Genomic DNA, 20696 nt, shown 5'->3' on the forward strand with positions numbered 1-20696 from the left:
GCAGCACAAGCTGAAAACTTTTAATGCCAGCGAAGTGTGTGTCTGCTTTACTCTGTCATTTTAACACGCTGCTGCAAGCTGCTGATGATGATGATGAAAATTGTTATATAATTGAAAGCGTAAATGAGCACTGTGGCGGGGAGGGGCATCCTTCGGAGGGGGAGGCTTCGTCCTGCGACAGCAGGGCGTGTGATTGATTGATTACAGTTCGTTCGGTTTTGTTTCGGTGCTCAGGTTAAGCCAAATCTGTCAGCAGAACATTTTCGGTTTTGGCCTGCTATTAGGGCTGGCGCAAATTGTTCATCCAATTATATTCCATTTCCCTTTGTTCGATTTATGCAAATTTCCTGCCACACCAGCTCTGGTACTCATCAACAATTCACAAATATCTTGCAAATTACTTCAATTATTTCCAAATCCACCTAAAACACTGGCACATTTAATCTTTCAAATGTGACATGCGTTGGGTAATTAATGCTTGATGCATGATTTATTTCTGTTAGATAACTAAGCAACCCACCAAATTCTCAATACATACGCCTACAAATGGTTTTAATCTTGTTTTCTTTCACTTACTTTTGCTTAAACAAATCAATTCCTAAAGTTCCTATTATTTAAAGTCTATCAGTTCACAATTTAAGCCGTCAGTTTTTATAAAATGCAGCTGATATAGTAGTTCGAATTTCGACAGCCCATCGTCGCCTCACTTCCTTCCAAAAGACAATAAACAATGCATTCATCACTCACCGTGCACATTGGCCGTCTGGTAGGCCGGGGGCGGTGGCAAAGTGATGGCCTCCAGTGTGGAAGTGGAAGCCTCGGATGCTGTCACGAGATTCACGGCTGTTGCGTCCTGAAGTCCAGAAGCCAGCACTCGGTGCTTCCCGGATGCGGGCTGCAAGTGTATCGTGTGGTACTTGACCAGCGGCTGTGGACCGATGGTGCTGTTCCCCAGCGGACTGCCATTCGGATTCGGATTCGGATTCGGAGTTGGGTGCGCTTGGCTGTGGGCGGGACTGCCTGGGGCGGAGGGGGCGTGGCCGAACGGAAAGTAGATCGTTGCTGTCGCGGGCGCATAACAATTCGGCGGCACTGTAAGCGGCATTCGCAGCATGCTGCTGGGCACAGCCATGAAATTCTGTTGCAGTTGGTGCTGCTGCGTGTGATGTTGCTGCTGCTGCAGCTGCATCTGATGATGTTGTCGCGGGAGTGTTGCTGTCGATAATTGCTGCTGCTGCAGTTGTTGCTGCTGCGGTGCGTATTTCAGCAGCGCACTGCCCGATGTCGTTGTCATTAGCATGACATCCGGCTGCTGCGGCTGCTGCAGCTGCTGAAGCTGCTGCTGCTGCTGGTAGAAGTGCTGCTGCGGATTTAAGTTGCGCAACAATTGACAGGCATCTGGTGACCGCACGGAACAAAAGGAGAAACAGACGTGTTCAAGATGATTAACGACTTGCAATTGTGCTGACAATACAATTAGCATCCGAACAATGCGGCCGACACTCACCTCCTTCCTTTTTGTCTGGCGGCAGCTTTCCCTTTTGGCCATACTCCAAGCAGTCGTTTAAGCTCGTCTCACTGTTGGCCACGTCGTACTGGCAGCCCTTGCAATTGGCCTGCAGAGGGAAAAGGAGACAATTACTTAAAATACATTTGTAGGTTTAATCGATATCCTAGCGATATGTCCAGAGGACTGGGAACACAATAAAGTTGAATAAATGTTCTTTATACGTTGCAGTCTGCTTATTCCGAAAAGTAGCATTTCACTGCATCCTTTTGGTCATCTTTATTAGAAGTGACTTCAAACACCAGTATTTTCTTAACAATTGTTTTCCGTTTTAAATCGATAACCCACAATGCATTTCTTCACTGTGCAGTTAACAGATAATGCCAAATAATTATCCCTACAAAATGCTGAAGGAAGTGACCTGATTCCGAAGATGTCCTGAACCCACACTGCGGCTATTTGACATGATGGGGGCAATGCCAATAAGGCACGTAATTTGCAGGCGCAAGGACATGCCTTTCCTAAGCCGGAAACTGATGTCATCATCGCCGTGGTCCCTTGTCCTCAAAAGCTGTTTGCGGCCAAACGCCTGGCATCTCGTGTGCTTTGCGGTTCTGCGGCATCATCATCAAGTGCCAGGCAAATCTAATGGACACACACGCAAACAACCGATGGAAATGAGGGAAATATGTGAAATGTCGCCCTGCTAGTCTTGCGGTTTGGGCCCGGAAAACCCATTTCCATCCCCGGAATCGGGCCCAAGCCTATCCGAATCCCGTTACGGCATGCGTCATGATAATTGCAATGACAAAGGCCAAAAGAGCAAAAGACCAAAAGCCGAAATGGCAGCAGTCAACACGATGGCGATAATAATTCAACCGATGACTGCACATCCCCAGAGCCAACCGCAATCTGCTGGCAGTCTTATCAATTGCCAGGCGCATCCTTGTGCTGCCCCAAAGCCCAAAAGTCCTAAAGTCCACTTGGCCCGGCACCGTGACGTCCTGCCAGATTGGATTGTGCCCTAATGAGTTGTTGAACGCAACATGGAGACGGAAAACAAGCCGGCTCCACATTGGCAAATGCAAAAATCCTGTTCAACAAGTCGCAGGCTGGAAAACTAGCAATCCTGAAAGGAATGCCTTGCCTGAGTGGCTGGGAACACGGCAAGTAGATTACCACTCGAACATGGAGGATGCGGAAAGTTTTCTGTTTCTAGCACCGAAATCATAAAGCTTCGATGGCGTGGCACCTGCCACGTTAGCTCGAGCTGGAGCTAAGGCTGGAGTTCCCGGCCAAATCAAATCAATTAGGGCCAAAAGTGGCGGAAATGAGAAGTTATTGCATGCCTCCAGTGTAATTGTTGAGTGGCGGGTGAACTTTTTCCCCAGCACATTAAAGTGGCTCGCACTCATTTCAATTTACCTGGCACGAAGCCCAGCCACTTGGCCGGGAAAAATTAAATTTATGCCGCCGCCATTTGACCCGGCTCAAACTGCAAACTAAAGTTTGCGACCAAGTTTAAAGTGTCGAAAGGGGGTTCTTGTTTCTTGCTTAAAGAGCCAACTTTCGAGCTTGACGGGCAAACTTTGGCGGGAGTTCATTAAAGGGTTGAGTTGGGTGCGCGTTCGCAAGTAAATGCTAATTTATGAAATGAATTTTTTGGTTGCCGCTCCGCCAGATGACAAACAGGCCATCGAAGCCATCGAAGTTGGCGTGGCTACCGCAAAATCACTTATTTATTTATTGAACCCTGCTATTCGCTTTTGTTTTTTCCGCTCAGCCATAAATTGCCAATTAAACAAAAATTTGTGCAAGCAAAACAAACAACGGCCAACTGCGCGGACAAATGAGCGGCCACAATTGAAAATGGCTGCAAGTGCAAACAGAGCGAATCGGTTTTTGTGCCTTAAAGCTTTAAAATGGAATATTTAACCCGAATGCGAAAAAGAGTGCTCTACACAGAGTGTACACGGAAAATCCGTAACTCGAACTTCCGAAAGCAGAAATGTCATTACGAAAGGCCAGCAAATCACTTACAAAACTTATGCACGAATGCACGGGACACGCAAACAAACAAATACAGTTGGCGCAAAAAAAGGACGGCGCAACCTAGTCAGAGTTTTGATATCCTAAAAAATTATTTATAATGTATACAACAGTGGCTCCGTTGGCTGAGCAAATAAAAACGCAATAAACCAGGAAAAACGTGAAAAACGTGAAAAACGTGAAACCAAACCCAAAACAGTCTGCACTGGGAAGACCTAGAAAGTATAACGAAAAACAAAAAGGCAACCGGGAAAGTTCTTTGTTGTTTTCCCCAAATCAATTACAAACTTTCAGTTTGCGTTAATAGAAATCCGTACCGGCTTGGAGATCCACTTAAAAGGCTTCTGATGTCGTAATTAAAAGCCGTAATTTGAGACCCCAGTGCAGTCTGATCTACGAAAAATGGGTTGGATTCCATTGAGGAAAGCAATGCGCCGGGCAATCAAAGATTCCCGTCACATCCTGGCTGGGCAGCCTTCCATTTCCATACATAACCAACCAGGGATTCAGGTTTTCCGCTGCCCAAAATGAAACTGTCGTGGCTGCCGGAAAAACTTTCGTGGCGGGTTGGAAAAACTGCGAGCGAAACACTTAGTGAGTAGTGGGAAAAGTTCATGCGTAAAACAGCGGAGTGGCCAGCGAAAGTTTTTCATGGGAACTTTGGACACGCAGAACAATGACGAAAGTTTACTTTAAACCGGAATGCACAGCAAAACACTTTGGACTCCTTTCTTTTTGGGTAACTCAGCAGCAACAGTTGCTGCTGGTAGCATAAAGTAAGTAAGTTGTCCCCTCAACCATCGAATTAGGACCCATAAAAATGTTAAAAATGTTCTCGACTTGCAGTCAGTCGATGGAGTGACTGTGGAAGCAGCTGCTGTTCTAGGGTAAACAATATCAATCATACGCCACGGCTGCTGGGAGAAAAGTGCAGTGGGCAGAGGAATGGAGGAAAGCCTTTGGGAAATCAATCTGTGGGTAGATGGTTATTTCGTATAAATGCCATTCCCCTAAATATTTGTGTTTAAAGGAACCTGATATAATCGGGAACTTTTCTTCAATGTGGTCTCGTTAAATTTGGTATTAATGTCTTTCAGTCTTTCAGTCAGCACCATTACAAATAGCCAGCAGCTATTGCGTTGCACTTTCTGATGAACTGCAGCTGCTGCCCTCACTTAAATAATATCAATCATGCGCCGTGGTGGCCTTACCATTCGCCGCTTGGACCTCTTGTCCTTGTCCTTTTCCCTGGAGTTGGCGGCAGATGAAGTCGATGTGCCCGGTGTGGATTTCCTTCTGTGCTCCTGGTGCCTCTGCAGCTGGCAGCAGACTCGCACGTAGGTGCACTGCAGGCCATCGGCGAGCAGGGCTCCCAAGCTGGACAGGCACATCAGCATGAGGGGCACGCCCACCAGGGCGTAGAAGATGGTCGCCAGCTTCCCGGCGGCGGTGCGCGGCGTCAGGCTGCCGTGACCTGCAAGGATCGGGATAATATATCTGGTTTAGAACTTGAGCATGGCAAGCACGAACAGGCTAATATAAATGCATGCACTTTTAATCGGATGGGTGGCGGACAAGTGGAGAAATGGACCCTCTCCCTTCCTGAGAACTTAATCTGCAGTGAGATGGCGCTGCAGCATATGGAATTGCTTTCCACGAGGAGAAAGTGCAGGAAGTTTGTGTTTAATGGGTCACAACTTTAGCTGTCCAGTTACTCGTGTCTGCTTATGCAATCACATTTCAAATACTTTATCGGCCCTATAGACAATACGCCACTAGTACTAAGTAAGTGCATTTAGATCGTCCTAGCAATACTAATCTTCTATTGTATTGGAATAATTATCGCTCAGCAGAGTAAGTTTAAATTGCATTATTACACTTAATTCAAGTATGCCGATTGCCAAGCACTCATTAGACAGCAAATATTTACCACTAAAACCCAGTTATGTTTGACCTAAACAATGTCGACAATAAATCCGTTTAGCGGCAATCTTCTGGCTCATATACGTCCCTTCCAATGGACTGTCTTCCGGATAACTGGCATGTTGTTAAAGTTAAAGCCCATGAGATACTCGCACAGTTAATTTGTAGCAACAAGGATGTCCCATCATTTAGCATATGCAAATATTTAGCCCGGCCTCCGCCTCCGGGTCGTATAAGCAATGTCTGATGCCCGGGCTCTGCAATGGCTGCTCCTGTGGCTAAGTTTGCCATCTTAGGCGTTGGCTATGTCGAGGTCTACGAGTATTCGCCCCCTGCAAAGTAAATATTTGTGGGACACAGCACGAGTTGTGGCCTGGTCGAAAATCATAATAAGCAGCGGTGCTCGCCGAGTTCCAAGATAAACACGAAACATAAATCCAAACGACTTGCGTATTTTCGAGCAGTGAAAGTGAAAGTAGAAGTGAAAGTGAAAGTGAGGAAACGGAAACAAGAGCGGAACTCACCAATTGTCGTTATCACAGTGACCGAGTAGAGCAGAGCCTCGCTGAATGTCCAGCTCTGTGGGTCGCCGGCATCGTAGCCAAAGTGGCCCAGGGCACTCGCACTGCCCTCGTGGAATAGTCCTGCTCCTCCTCCGCCGGAGGAGCCAGCAGATCCCTGGCGCGTGGCCGCCACAATGGAGCCCTCGAAGCGACGCAGCTGCTCGTGAACCAGCATCGTCCAGTTGCGTTCGTACAGAACGTTTAGTTTCTCTGCAAGGAAAGGTGGAAAGGTGGGAGGTGAAAGAAGGTTAAGTGGGCTCTCCTCCAGAATGCGTTCAAGTGTCCTTTTCGTAATTATGCAATTTCATGCCAAGTGCAGCAACAGCCTTCGACCTCCCATCGATCCAATCGGCAAGTGCCGACAAATCGGACTATCCTTCGTTCACGTTGCCCAGAACTCAGTCTTCCAGTTCCCAATCCTCCTCCTCCTCTTCGATTTCGTACGCCTGTCTTGAGGAATCTGCTCCCATTCGATGTCGTGTGTTCGCCTCTTGCAAATTGCAGAGGTCGCTTGTTAACAGCAGTTCGAGACTAGTTTGCCGTCGTGCTTGTCGTTCACGCCCTTTTCACGCCCTCTAGCCTTGGGGGGAGGGGTGGTACTGGGTGGAAGTGGGTAGGAGGTGGTTGGCATTCTCGAGACTTGAAGCCTCCCCAGGCATCAACCACCCAATCGACTGAAGCAAGTTTCCGAGAACAAACCCGAAATCAAAAGATTTTCTGTGCCAATCTCACCAGCTTAATCGAGTGATTTGAGGGCAGGGCTTTGGAGTTTATAAGAACCTAATTGGTAATGAATAACAATTTAGAAACAATACGAAACTTTTGCAGAGGTATTTCAGACTCCTCCCTTTAATGAATTGCTGTCTTAAAATTGTATAGCTTTAAGCTATTTCTAGTGAAATTAGACATTGGCTCAGTTATCTTAAATATTGAAATTTTCTTTTTAGCTCTAATAACAAAATACTGGGTATAAATAAAACTAATTATACTGTCTACCTCGCTGGTTGATTTTCTCTCTCAAATTTGTGTGCTGAGCCACCTAATACTTGCTTTTAATATCGATTTCAAAGAGTTCACGTGAAAACCTCGGTAATAGACTAAACTTATTATTTATTGTCTTATACATGGATAAATGAATATGAACCCCTAAAATCTCAGCTTTCGTTGAAGCACATAATAAATGACCTGTATTGGGAGCCAAAATGAACTCAGCTAATCATTAGGCCTCCGGTAAAGGACTCGTCAAATTAATCATACGCCAGGTGGGATGCCTCTGCAGCGGATGAGCTCAAGTTAATTGGTTTATTTATTAGGTGAAATTTTAATTAAATAACATCGCATCCAATGCTCACGCACGTGCCGCTGTGCCGTGGGAGTCTTTTTTCATCCAGTGCCACCGACAGGCGCGACAAAGTAATTAATTTCACATAAATCAGGCCAGCAAATAAACCTCAAAATAGTTGCGATAAATGGAACCGAGGAATCGATGCAAAATCGCGCCGTTGCGGAAGCGAATTAAATGGCCCGCCTGACCAAATATTTGGTTATGCAAATATTTAGCTATTATTCAATTCGGTAGCTGCGAAAATGAATTAGGACGGTCTTTTGTTTGCTTTCGAGTGGGTTGCGTGTTTTTGGAGGGACCCATGTTTGCCGGTACATATAATTAAAATATTTGTTCTGGTCCTGCGCTTGCAATCGCTACTATTTACTTAGTATTAATGTGCGATAACAAAACATTGTCGCTTTAATGTTCGAATTACTTTGGCAATTTGCAGGCAAATCAAGCGTGCAAAACACGCCGAAAATTTACGGGCTATGCGGCAAAAATGTGGTGGCCATTATAATTCATGCGAATTTTTGTTCATCGCCAGCGAAGCGTACAAATATTTGCTGCATATAACGCAGATAAATTGATCAGTATAACGGATCAAACGAGAGATACAAATACAAACTATATATCTACAATGTTTTTTCATTTATGAAATGAAATTTATTTAAAGATTTTAGTAGATAAAGAAGCAACCTTCAAAATAATTTACTACTTTCTGTAAAGCCATTTGAAATATCAGGACAAGAGAAAGTACATAGTGCAATTGATTGCATTTCCTTTAAGGATCAGCGTAATCATTTATTTTATAATAAGAAACATAAGCTCACCTGTTATGATCCAGAGTTCGCGCAGGCAGTCCTCCCGACTCTTGGCAATGGCAGCCGACTTGCTGATGTCCTGCGGCGCCTCGAGCAGCGGGAAGAGGAGCCCACCCAGCACGGAGTAGCCGATGACCAGGAGCACCAGGCCGGGCGTGGAGAAGAGCAGCTTGAGCAAGTGGCCGCAGCAGCGCCGGAAACTGCCGCGCGGCTTGGCGGTCAGCGAGGCGGTGGTCTTGGCACCCACCTCCGATCCACATCCTGGACCGCCAACTGCTCCGAGGCCGCCGAAGTCGGCGGGATCCGTCTCATCGTCGATGGAGCAGTCCAAGTGAGACGGCTGCGGCTGCTTGGCCTTAATCGCCTGCTCAACGTCGGACATGATCGCTCAGTGTTCAATGGCATTTAGTGGCCACCTGCTGCTCCTCGGCTTCTGTTTTCGCTTCCGTTTGCAGCGAGCATTTCCGGTTCCGCTGGCAGCACAGCTCGTGATTCATGGCTCGAACAGCCCTTTGGCTTACTAATTGCAACAGCGATTTCTCATCACTCGCAATGCCGCTTTGTTCTGCCCATATACCATATACCACCCTATATCGCCCCTATATCGCCCCTATATCGCCCCTATATCGCCCCTATATCTTGTCCCCTGGCTGTCTGTCGGCTGTCTTCCTATCCGCTTGTTGCCTTCAGCTGGCGTATTATGTTTTAAGCTGTCGTTGACTCGTTTTTGCTGCTTTTGCCTTTGCTTTTGCTGATGATATTGTTGCTGCTGTTGCTGCTGCTGATGTCGCTGACGTGGCATTTACCATTGTTCCTGGTCTATGCACTCCATGGACGCCTCGCCTCCTTCCGCGTCGCTTGTACTTTTAAAGTTGTTGTGCCAGTTTATTCCCCTCCGTTTCGCAGTGCTGCATGCCTGTAATTGAAAACATTTGTATGCTGTAGTCGGTAGTCGGTAGTCATATTGTTGCAGTTGTTGCAGCTGCCTGGCTGCCTCCGTTGAAGTGCACTTGGTAGTAGGTTAAGCGCACACAAAGTGAATACGTACTAAATTCGACACTTCACTTAATCTAATTAGGAACTCTTTAAGTCTCGGCCCATTCGACTGGTCAGTGGGGAGGAGGGATGGGGGAGTGGGAGAAATGGCAGACGAATAAAATGTTTGTGTTTATTCACCGATTATTATGGTTGGCTTAAAACCATAGTTGGCCGTGCAGCAGACGCTTCTGCGATAATAAATAAGTGGCGATTAAATTAATATTTTTATGGAACTGATTAAAAAACGGGATTGCATGCACTTAATAACTCAATAACATTATGTTGTGGTCATTTTTTAATAGTAAAAAAGCTGGTTTTTAAATCAAATAGTGACAAATTCATTTAACATAAATACATGAATATCGATCGATTCTCAGCGGCTATTTAGGTTCTGGTTAAAGGTCCGATTAAGACCTCCCACAACGAATTTATTATCGGATTCCATCGATTAAGCCCATTAAAGTGATAACAAAGCTCAAGTCCATTTAGGCAGTGCCTAATACAAATTGAACGGGCGTCTGGCATTAGAGCAGATATAGACTGGCAAATTGAAATCTGTCTGCCTGCTTCGGATTACATATATTGTATAAGGGACCAGTCTTCACACATCAAAGTCTTTAATCGTAATGGAGCTGACTGTGTGGGCGGTGGATAATGCGCTCGGGATACTTAGACATTGAACCAATTAAAGCCGAAGGGGAAAGTCGGCGATTAGTTATTGAAGCTTCCTGGGAAAGCGGGGCAACACGCAACATTTAATGACGTGGTTGGATGCCGAGGAGGGAAACCCAGGCGGAAAACATTTATTCTCTTGTAGCCGCCCTTTTGTGAAGAAGAATAGGCGTCTTCGTCTGGCACACGCAATTTACTTAATTGGAAAATAAAATAAGCCACAGCGAGAGACTGGGATTGGTTTTGGGTTTTCTGCTGGTGCTGGAACTGGGCCAAGACGGAAACTGCTTGGCTGCCGAAACAATGGCCACTCGAGCTGCTTTTTTATGGCTAGCGCGCATAACTTGATTCGGCCAACAACAGGGCGTATGAGCAACAAAGGACCAGGGCGCTGGCTAATGCAAAATTAATGTCAATTCCTCGCAGAAGGGGGAAATGCCAATGCCCTCTTGATTGTGACCAAACGTTTGACCTGCGACGGGACACGCACACATCTAAGCACACGAAGGACTTTGAGGAGAAGTTAGCCGGAAGAGCGAAAAAGGGCAAAAGGCATGGGGCAAAATGTCTGGCGGAAGTTATCCCTTTTAGCCAGATTGAAATCAGCTTACAGTCGCCCCTTAATTGAAATGTTTGCGTTTCACTTTAATTAAAGCGTTTTCAGCCGCCCTGCAGCTGACAAAACCCTTTTCAGCCGAAAGGATATTCCGTCATCATTTCTGTATTCCATCGGGTTTCATTCATTTCATCGCTCTTCACTGCCGTGCTTTTCGCACGTCATTTCATGAAGTCGCTTGCCAAAGTTTTAATAGTTAAGTGCGGCTGCAGCCCAGGATAACGTGGCCAAAAGACTCGCCTTCATTTCCATTCACGCCCCCCGCCCCCCGCCGCACTGCAATGCATTATTTATTATTATTATTTTTAAATGCAATGACAAGAAACGCAGTTTAATTACAATTTTCACTCATCAAATGCAGCAGCCGCAGCGGAGAAAGAAAGCAGCAGCAAGGATGAGCGGAAGCGAAGGACATCGGGGAACATCCAAGCAAAATGGCGCTAATGGCGCCAACATTTCTCATTCTCATCCGCCCTCTTAGCCAGCCAGCTTTTCCCACTTCTGGGACCAGGACAGCTTGGCTGTTTTTAAATCCAATTTCGCTTTATAATTTTATAACGCGCTAGCCAAACCCCCGTATCCCCCAATCCCCATGGAAATCCCCGCCAGATCTCTTTCCCCACTGGCCATTGCCGATTTAATTGCATTGCTGACATTTAGCACCCAGCACTGGAAACCCACAAAAAAGGACACGATAGTGGAAAAGGACATCGCAGTAGATGAGCAAATGGAAGGGAGGAATGAGTGCAAAGTTGATTTTTGATCCGAACCTTATTTGCATGTTGGTTTGTTAATTGAAGTCGAACAGCGTCATCATCGTCAGTTAACAATTATGCGCTTTTCCATTGTTTTTGGGTTCACAATTGTAAGTTTTATGAAATTGAACAAAATGGAGAGCAGAAGTAGAAGAATGAACAGAAGTACTTTAGCTTACAAACAAATATTTCAGTATGTAAATTAACAATTTTTTATATTCTTTTACAAAGGTAATCAATGTGCAATGTTATAGAATATTGGTTGGTTTCCATTTGGATCCAAATATATTTTTGGTTCGTCTGAGTTGTAATTTATATTTAATTGAAATTTGTATCTCAAATAAAAACACAGATGTGTCATATCTTGGTCTGCTACTGTAGTCAGAAATATTTTGAATGTAAAATAACCAGTTTATCTCCTTAAACCCTTTAAGAAGTGCAATAAAGGCGATATAAGTAATATAATAAATAAATTGTGTCCGACTAGGGCAGCATTATTTAAGAGCAGAACAATAAAATTGTTCAGCCAAGTGCCTATAATGAAAACTAAATGCTCCAAGATTAGTGGTTGTCCGGAGGAGTGGGACTCCGATAAGGGGATTTTCCGGCGTGTTTTCCACGCCTTTGAAGCCATAAAAGCACTGAAGCGTGCTCTGAACTTTTAGCACATTAGCCAAGAGAGTGCGGATTATAGTGGGTTTCATAGCCAGAGGTGCGAAACAAAAACCAAGCAGTATATAAACAGATACAGATGGGGATATGGGGATATGAGAATGTGGGGATACCCCGGCCAGGTACAGGAAATTCATACGATTATGATTATGCAATTGGGAGTGGGAAACACTTGAGCGGCGCTCATAATTCATATTACGGTCAGAACAAAGGCCCCAAAAAATAAAAGTGGCCCCAAAGAAAGCGCCTGGCAAGTGCAGACCAACGGACATTAGGTGCAGCAGGATCCAGGATATAATGACCATGTTAATGCCCGGCACAAAAGTGCACTGAAAGGAAATGAGCAAGATAAGTAACGAGCCCGAAAATTCTCCTTAGTACCCGGCTGCAAACTTTTGCGAACAACAAGGAAAACTCCGGGAAAACTAGTGGCTGGATTCCCCCCTCTCCACTCGATTCCTTGGCCGTTCCTCATTAAACGCACTCAAGTCGCTCGCAACAATCTTAATTATGTTGTAAAGTCTTTTGGCCAGGAGGGCCTGAAAAAACAGCCAGCGGTGTGGTGGAAGGGGGAAGGAAAAAGGGGGGGAGAGGGGTTGGTAAGCTTTTCAGCTGGCCAGGAAAAACTTCGGCCGCGCTGATTAGTTTTTCGAGTGCCTGCAGTGCAAGTCGGCCAGTCAAGCGTTTCCACTCAGTCTGTCATCTAGTCAGTCGGGCATCAGTGGCAGTACTCCGTGGAAAGTTTTCCGGGCGGCGTGGCAAAACAACAAAAACTCATTAAAAACTGCACAAATGCAACGTTTGGCCCATAAATACACGGCAGCACCCTTGGAAAACGGGCTGAAGTGGAGTCAAGTCAAGCGGGAAAATGCAAAGCTGCCCAACAAATGCACAATAATTAGAAGCAAATTTAAAAGTCGTTTGGCTGCTAATGAAGGCTTCCTTTGTTCCCGGAAAACTCAATGGTTAGAGCCGGCAGCTAACAGCCACAGCAGCGTGGATACCAAACGAGCTGCCTGAGGCTGCAAAGATGTTGACGGCTAATGGCCAAAATTAGTTCAATAAATTCCCTTAAGCATCATAATTGCAATTTTCAGTAAGTAGGCTGAGAAGTAGCCTTAATGGAAATGCAACATTTTGGACCAGAGTGGAGCAAACTTTGAATATTTTGATATGAAATAAATAAACTTTTTGTGGCTTGAAGTGACTGAACGGGGAATAAAATATTAAATATATCGAACTCAGTTTACAACCACCCACAACAAACACTTGAACTGAAGTCCACAATTATCGTGCTGACAAGGGGAAAGTTGATTGTCTTCTTAGATTGGCCAAAGGGCAGCTTCTGATGCCATTCACAGGTTTTTTAATCAGGACCCGAAGGAGAGTTGAACCAGACAGCTGCTGGCTGTAGCTCAAGTTAAGCTCGTTAACTTTCATAATTAAATTGTTAAGCATCAGTTGGGCTTTAATTGACAGTCGTCGAAGGGGCCAAAGAAGGACATCGTCCTTTGGCCAGCTCAGCGAAATTCCTTAAGTGCCAATTTAGTGGCAATTTGCTTTTGTCTTAACACTTTTCGGGGTGGGGATCAGACCTGGCTAGGTTGGAGCGCTTGTAGTACAACACAATTTAATGTTAATTAAGCAAAACGTTGCCAATGGCAGTTGGCAGTCTGAAATGGTAGAGCTGGAATGGCCCATTGGACCTCTGCCTTTTCCACTATCTGCCATTCAGGCAGTCAGTGAATGTGTAAACAAATGTTTGCACAGTTGGCCTAATTGACTTTGCCGAGTTAAAGCAAAAAGTTTTCTACTCACTCTCCGTCTCCCATAAACGAGATAAAAAGAACGAAATTAAATCAAATAAAATCGAATTGTTAGCCAATTGAACGGGTGATAAGACCCAAAAAAAATACAGGGAAAATCGGAAAATGGCAAGGGCATGCATAAAATGCATGCGAAGGGTTGCCAGCATTTTGCCAGGAATTTGCATAAAAGCCCCGTGGCACGTAGTCAGCTATGATGATCCGCCCTTTGGCCCTCAGCAACTAACGGAATCACGTCTATATATCTGCATATATATCTGGTGTGTTGGGTCCGATAATGCCATTTTGAGTGCACTTTATGCGCACTTTGTCTCAGGGTCTCGCTATCATTAAAAACATTCCGGGTGCGCAGCTAATCCCCTGATATATGAACTGTCGTTACGATTTGCATGGATGTGCAGGGATCGATTTAAACCTATAACATAGGTAGTTGCATGTGCCGCAAAATCGGAAAAGCCATAGCCGCAGGCCAAATCACCCACTAACCGACCGCCGAGCCTTTTAATTGAGCCAACTAACGCAGACATGTGCCCAAATTAAGCGGCAAGTGCTGTGTGTGAGTGTGAGTGTGAGTGCGAGTGAGTGTTGATGCCACCGAATGCAATAACAGTTCCAACAACTCAAATGGCTTAAAACTGGTCTACACAAAAGGGATTTGGGCTGTCAACAAGGCAGCCAGGGGATTTTGGGCTCGTGGAACATCGTGTACAGTAAGCTTTATTGACTGCGGAGTTTCAAAGACCCCATTAGCAGCAAAAAGTAGCAGTTGAAAGTACCTAGATCCTAATTCAAGTCACCTAGGACTGAAACTTAAGGATTATTGAACTCATTGCTTGTAGAACTCAGATTGCTAATGAAAGAACTATAGGTCCCCAGATGTGCTTAAAATTTCTTTAGATAATTTCAGCACGAGACCCTTTTAAACGAATGGAAAGCATTCATAGATTATGGCACTGCTAAAACCAATTTCATTTATTTCCTCCAACAACACAATCCAATCCTCGTCCCAATGATGTGTTGGCTGGTGTAACTCCAGGAATTTCTATCCTTCCATCCAAAGCCCTCTAAATTCCCTCACACCCTTTTGGCTGTTGTAATTGCTTTGTTTTGCTTACTAATTGTTTGTGGCCAGAACGCCAAATTAACTTGGTCACGTGGCTGGAGAATGGAGGACGGAGGGGTTGTGGCCGGGTGGCGGATAGCCGTGGAACGGACTCCTTGAGTCATCAATGAGCGTTATTGATGACATTTTCGCTTTGGTGTTTGGTATTGATTTGATGCACGAGTGGTCCTGCTATCAGCCAATGATTGAGTGCTAATGGAGCAAACGTGGCGTGGAATGAAAGAAATCAGGTGAATCGAGGGACGACTTTGGGACGACTCATCGGGAAGGTCCTGGAGGCTGGGTAATAACATGCAGCCCAAGTGACCTCAATGCTCCTCTGCTGACCAGCGAGAGCAAACGCAATGCGTTTCAATGCGTTTCTGGGGGCGGAACCCATGTTTGCCGATGGAGGGTGGTTTGGTGGTTGGATGGCTGGCTGCATGTGTGGTTGGGTGGTTGGGTGGTTTGGTGGTAACCCACACATGCACACACCGAGATATGCACACTAAACACACCGCACACACCTCGTTCACACTAACACAGATTGCGGAGCAAGTGTGTCATGGACATGGCGAGGCTGGATGGTTTGTTTGCGCCCCGGGAAGGGGTGGGGATTTGCTTTGGGTGGGGAGACAACACGTGTTCCGGCGACGATGACGATGACGATGACGATGATAATGATGGCAGGGATTCCATAGATGGCTGACTGGGATTGCTTTTACCGTGGAAGCTGTAAAAAAGACGCATACTGAAATGGCGATCCGAAGGACAAACAAACATGGCATGTCGATAGCAGCACACACAACCATAAGCCCAAAAGCCCAACCACACATTTGGCGTACTTCAAAAACTCGGGCGCACGCATTTATGCAAGATTGCAATTATGATATAAAACACCGGTCACAGCTGGAAATGGGCCCAGATTGCCCGCGCTCCACCATGAATGCCACCATGAATGCCACCCGATGCCCCAGAGCCTCCACGTCCGACTAGAAAGCCAAGAGCATAGCTGATGACTTGCCGAAGGTCGCTCAGGATTAGCATTTCATAAAATGTGCAAGGCAGTGAAGAGCAGAAGCTGGTTTGCCCTGCAAGCTAAAAGATTATCTTAAGCACTAGAAGGTCAACTGGACATTGAAAAGACATTAAAGAACCAAAAGCCCGACGGCACTTTAAAGAGATCTCGATGTACGACTTTTTCATAGCTCAAACTTCTGAATCGCAAAGTTTTAATAGGAACTATGTTCTGTAGGCCCTTGCACAAATATTTGAATATTTCAGAATAATGTTTTAATCTAAGTTTTTTCCTCCTTAATATAAGCACTGTGCTTTGCAAAGAGCAACCAAAGGCATAGGCGATGGCGAATAGAATATGCAGCACAAACTCACTTCCGTTGGCCAACAATCGATTAGGGGCCTTCAGCTCATTATCCTCGCTGTCGTTTGGAGGGGAAGAGAAGGGGTTTCGCGTAGCGGAATCCGGATCAGCCCAGCCAATTGGGGGCTTGAACTTGGGTCGCCCGCTGGACAGCGGAACTGACCCCAATCCGTGGTGCTGTCTCCTGTCGCCTCCAAGTCGCCCATTCAGCTTGTTCTGCTGTCCGTCCGGTTTGAACCCTGCCAAACTGTCAGAGCGTTAATTGAGTTTGACACTAATGAGCGTGCAATCGCTGCATAATTGATTTATAAATGCCAGGCCATCAGCCACGCCCCCGTTCGCTGCAGTTGACGCCCCAGTTTATGAGTTTGTTGCAAATTTGCGCTAATTGGGTCAGACAAACACACAATAGAGCGCTTGACTTTTGGTTAACGGAGAATTAGCATTTTAGTGGAATACACTCGGAAATTGAAGGGGACGGACCGAAAAATCTGTTGGAATATGTAGGCCGAGCATCGACCCAGGCCGTCTCTCTCGGCAAGGAAAAGGATGCCGGGATCTGGGGTTCATTTCAGGACTTGCCAAAAGCACTAATTCCACACAATTCGTAATTAATTTGAATTAATTATGTGCCACTTTCCACATGCAGCCATAGCAAACATGCCGACAACGCTTCCCGCAAACATCACGTGTGGGTGGTTGGTGGTGGGTGGTGGTTGTAGAGTGGGGTTACTGGGCGTGGCAGTCGGTGGGTCTGGGCATATTTTTAGACTCAACTCCGGCCACAAATCTGCCTCAGAAGCGGAAGGATGTGGGCGAGTGCGGGCGAGAGTGGGCGGGGCGCTTTGTTTGCCGGCTGCCCTGGTCTTCATTTATCTTCTCTGTTTTCATTGCCTACTTTCGGGCGAAACTCAAAGCCAGTTGGTAGAGCAGCTTCAAGCATTAAGATTAACGGAAGTCTGAAGGATTTCACGCACAAAAACTCCTTGATCTGAGTGGGCCTGATTTCTGAAGGAATATGTTTCAAAAACTCCATTCTACTAATTAACCATGAAAATCCTAGTCATGAGGAGACATGGAAGGAGCGCAGAATCATATAAAAGTATGCAACATCATAAAAAGTATGCAACATATTTATATGAAAATTAAGAAAATTTAATTTGTTCAATGCATACTATTAGGCATTTATTTTGGTAGATTTTATGTTGGACCGAATTATGCGTCATTCAACCTTTTGTCTTAATTAGTCAAATGTGTTGGCATAATAAATATTCAGCTCACAGGAGCATGTCAGTGTATGTTCGAAAAATTGAATTTATTTTATTTGTGGCTCCATTTTATATGTATAGATACTATTTGCAGTGAGGCAGTGAAATTGTTTCGATTTCCTTTGAATTTCAATGACACGTTGAAAAATTCCATTCGTCTACTTCCTAATTCTGGACATTTATGAAGTCTCGACGCATTTCCCCGAGCAGCCGAAGAATAATTGCCGCAATTTATTAGTAGAATCTCTTTAGTGTCACATCAAGCGTCCCAATGGGTTGGGGATATCATATGCGAGTAGAACTCCCAATCGGGGCGATGTCTCACGTAAGCCGTAATCTCGCAAGCATCAAGCCAAGGACTTTGGCACTTAGGACAAATTCAAACAAAAACACACGCATACACAAATCCAGCTAGACATAATCACTGGGGCCCACGTGCTAGGCAAATTAATTTGGATTCCGTCGGTGAATTTGCCCCAAAACGGAAAAGCAGTGAGTGGGGAAAACCTCAAAAATATCTCTGCTGCTCAGCCAATACAATGAGATGGAGAGTTTTCCTCGGGACGAGCGTTGACAGAAGAAATTTAACGCTTGAAATGCCAAACACAAAAATATTTTGACATTCAAAGCACAGATCCTAATACACACATGAATATGTACACAGCCTTGTTGTGTCCTTGCTCAGATGTACATTCTCTGTTCTCTTGGCGTGGCAAATTTTCCATGAAAATTGCATGAATTGCAGATTTTTGTTGCCCCGTCCTTTTTCCATACGCACGAAATGCGCTCCGGACTGAAACTGGGTATGGGTATGGGTCGGTCTGGGTATGGAACTGGGACTTTCGCCCAACATTCGCCCGGAGTGAAGTTGCGTGTGCCGTAGACATTTTTATGGCATGCAGCGAACTGCCAGATGGCAGCTGCCGCTTGGCACTTGCCGCAAAATAGGGAAAATGCTTTACAATATAATAGAATTTGCCAGAAACGTGACTTTAACAAGCTCTTAGACATGTAAATACATAAACTCGCATATACACTGGCTGTCAAACGCCAGCGAGCAGAAATGACTTAATATGCGGCAACGCTGATATGTGGACAATGTGGCGTATGCGTGATATGGAGAGCCAGAGTGTGAGAAGGAAAGAGCCGGAATGCAGCACTGCAGCAGTGGAAAAGTGGAGAAATGGAGAAATGCAGCGACCACAGCTCAATTAGTTTTTCGTTTTGGCAAGGGCAGGCACACAGGACGTATGATTAATGTGGTTTCTATTCAAATGGCTGTGCCCGAAAGTATGCTACAACGGAGTGCCGGACACTTGTGGCATTTCATGTGGCAACATCAAGATTACGAGCAATTTTCGTGCTCGGCTGCTGGAAGGCTGCCAACTTGCAAAACCCTTTATGCAACAGATTCTCGGCTGTGGTCCTGCCAACAAATTGCGGCATTTCCCGATCACCAGATAGCAACTAAATTGCATTTCGTTCCAATTACTTTGCTGGGCCAGGTAATCCGGCTAATTGCCAGCCCACATCACATACAACTAATTCGGTTCACAGTCACATCTCGAGGCAAAACTTGCAACTCTGATTCAATTAGGATGCCAGTTTGGTGCAGTAGTTTTAATTAAGTAAACATGGAATAAGGTTCAAATCGAGCTGGCCCTGATTCACACCTGCAAGCGACATCAATTTTTCATCTCTCCCGACTGCATAAATCAACCTGCCACGTGCCTCATGGCATATGCCTCCAAAACAACTGCCATTGTGGCAGCCACGTTAACCTGCCTCATTGTCTGCGCGACATTTGTTGTCCTTTGTTTTTAATGTCCTACAGTCGAAGGCAGTAAAATATAATGCCAACTCCTCGCGACTCCTGCACTTCCACCACCAAAGACAATTGCGTGACGTTGGGCATTATGGCCACGGCATGGATTTGACTTTTGGCCAGGAGAACGTTGTTTGGGATGTCACAGCTACTTGGCTATTTGCTTGGACGAGATTTATGCCCTGCTAACGCTTGATAAATGACTGGGAAAATTTGTAACTCAACTCGAACGCTGAAAATGCTCGAAAAGCTCGAAATGCTCGTCGGCCATAAATTCACAGTTCGCTGGTGCTGTGTCGTTTTCTCTGCGGCTCTGTGGCTCATTAAAATGCCAAATTAGTCCAGCAAATTAGCGAAATTCTATATAATTCCTGTAATTCTAATTGTCGTGAATTCACCCCGGCAAACAGACCAAATTAGATGTAGTGACCAACAGGAAAGGCTAATCAAATGGGGGATAAGAAACCCGAAGCACAGAAAAACTGAAACAGAATTAAATTTTAACCAGTGGGTTTCATAAAAAAAACACAAATAAATCACAAAAAGAGCAACAATCAAAGTGGCAATCAGGCGCAGGCAAACGTAACTTACAGAACTCATTAGCTTTTATTAATCGAATCAACTGCATATCCAGCATTCCGAACATTGATGCTAAGTCCTTTATCCAAGCAATTACCAACTGGCCAATTAAAAAGCCACAAGGACACATGCAAAACGGATAATCGCATCGAAATTCATCCATAAAAGCACATAGTAAGCCGTCAACGTCACCGCGTGTGCGTGCATTAAAAATTAATTACATTTTAAATGGCAAAAAGATTTAATTTTCGCCGGGCGAGTGTCCGCCTATCCCATCGCAACACCATGGCTCTTAATTGAAAAGTAAAATAGATGTCATTGCTGTAATTCATTTGGGATGGAATGCGATTTAGGGAACTATGGCCAATGCCCAGCACTTGGCCGGCATCGTTGAGATTTTAATTGAATTGTTGGGATCAATACGCCCACGCACCAAAAGTTGCTCGCATGGAAATTGTGTAAATTTGTTGCGGTCAATTTTGTGTGTTAATGCCAGTAAAAACCGAAAATTGTTCGCCACTGCCATCTTCCCGTCTCTTTCTGCGGTGCTCGCCGCCTCTCTTTCTAAATTCGAGCCGCAGTTGGTAAACGAACCGCAGCAACCAAGTGTCGAAAATTTGCATCCAATTAAAATGTTTGCTCAAACACACGAGCTCTTACTTTCATGACCAAAATGCAGTGGGGCGTTCGTTTCTATGCCGACGACCAAAAACTTAATTTGGGTAGTTACTCCGTGTGAAAATATTCGTATTCTGCTTTCTTATCAAAG

General features: G+C 45.2%; 1 protein-coding gene across 1 annotated transcript in view; it reads right to left on the reverse strand.

The window, feature by feature from the left end:
• LOC120455118 overlaps positions 1-20696 on the reverse strand; it is a 29620-nt gene that overhangs the window by 5314 nt on the left and 3610 nt on the right. The window contains exons 2-6 of the mRNA XM_039641013.2: positions 8203-9109; positions 6004-6252; positions 4768-5030; positions 1508-1616; positions 748-1398 (exon numbers count right to left, since the gene is read on the reverse strand). Of these exons, the coding sequence (XP_039496947.1) occupies positions 748-1398; positions 1508-1616; positions 4768-5030; positions 6004-6252; positions 8203-8575 (1645 nt within the window). The 5' untranslated portion in view covers positions 8576-9109. The remainder of the gene's footprint in view (positions 1-747; positions 1399-1507; positions 1617-4767; positions 5031-6003; positions 6253-8202; positions 9110-20696) is intronic.

This window comes from Drosophila santomea, chromosome 2L (assembly GCF_016746245.2).
Source record: "Drosophila santomea strain STO CAGO 1482 chromosome 2L, Prin_Dsan_1.1, whole genome shotgun sequence".
In the NCBI taxonomy this organism is placed as follows: domain Eukaryota; kingdom Metazoa; phylum Arthropoda; class Insecta; order Diptera; family Drosophilidae; genus Drosophila; species Drosophila santomea.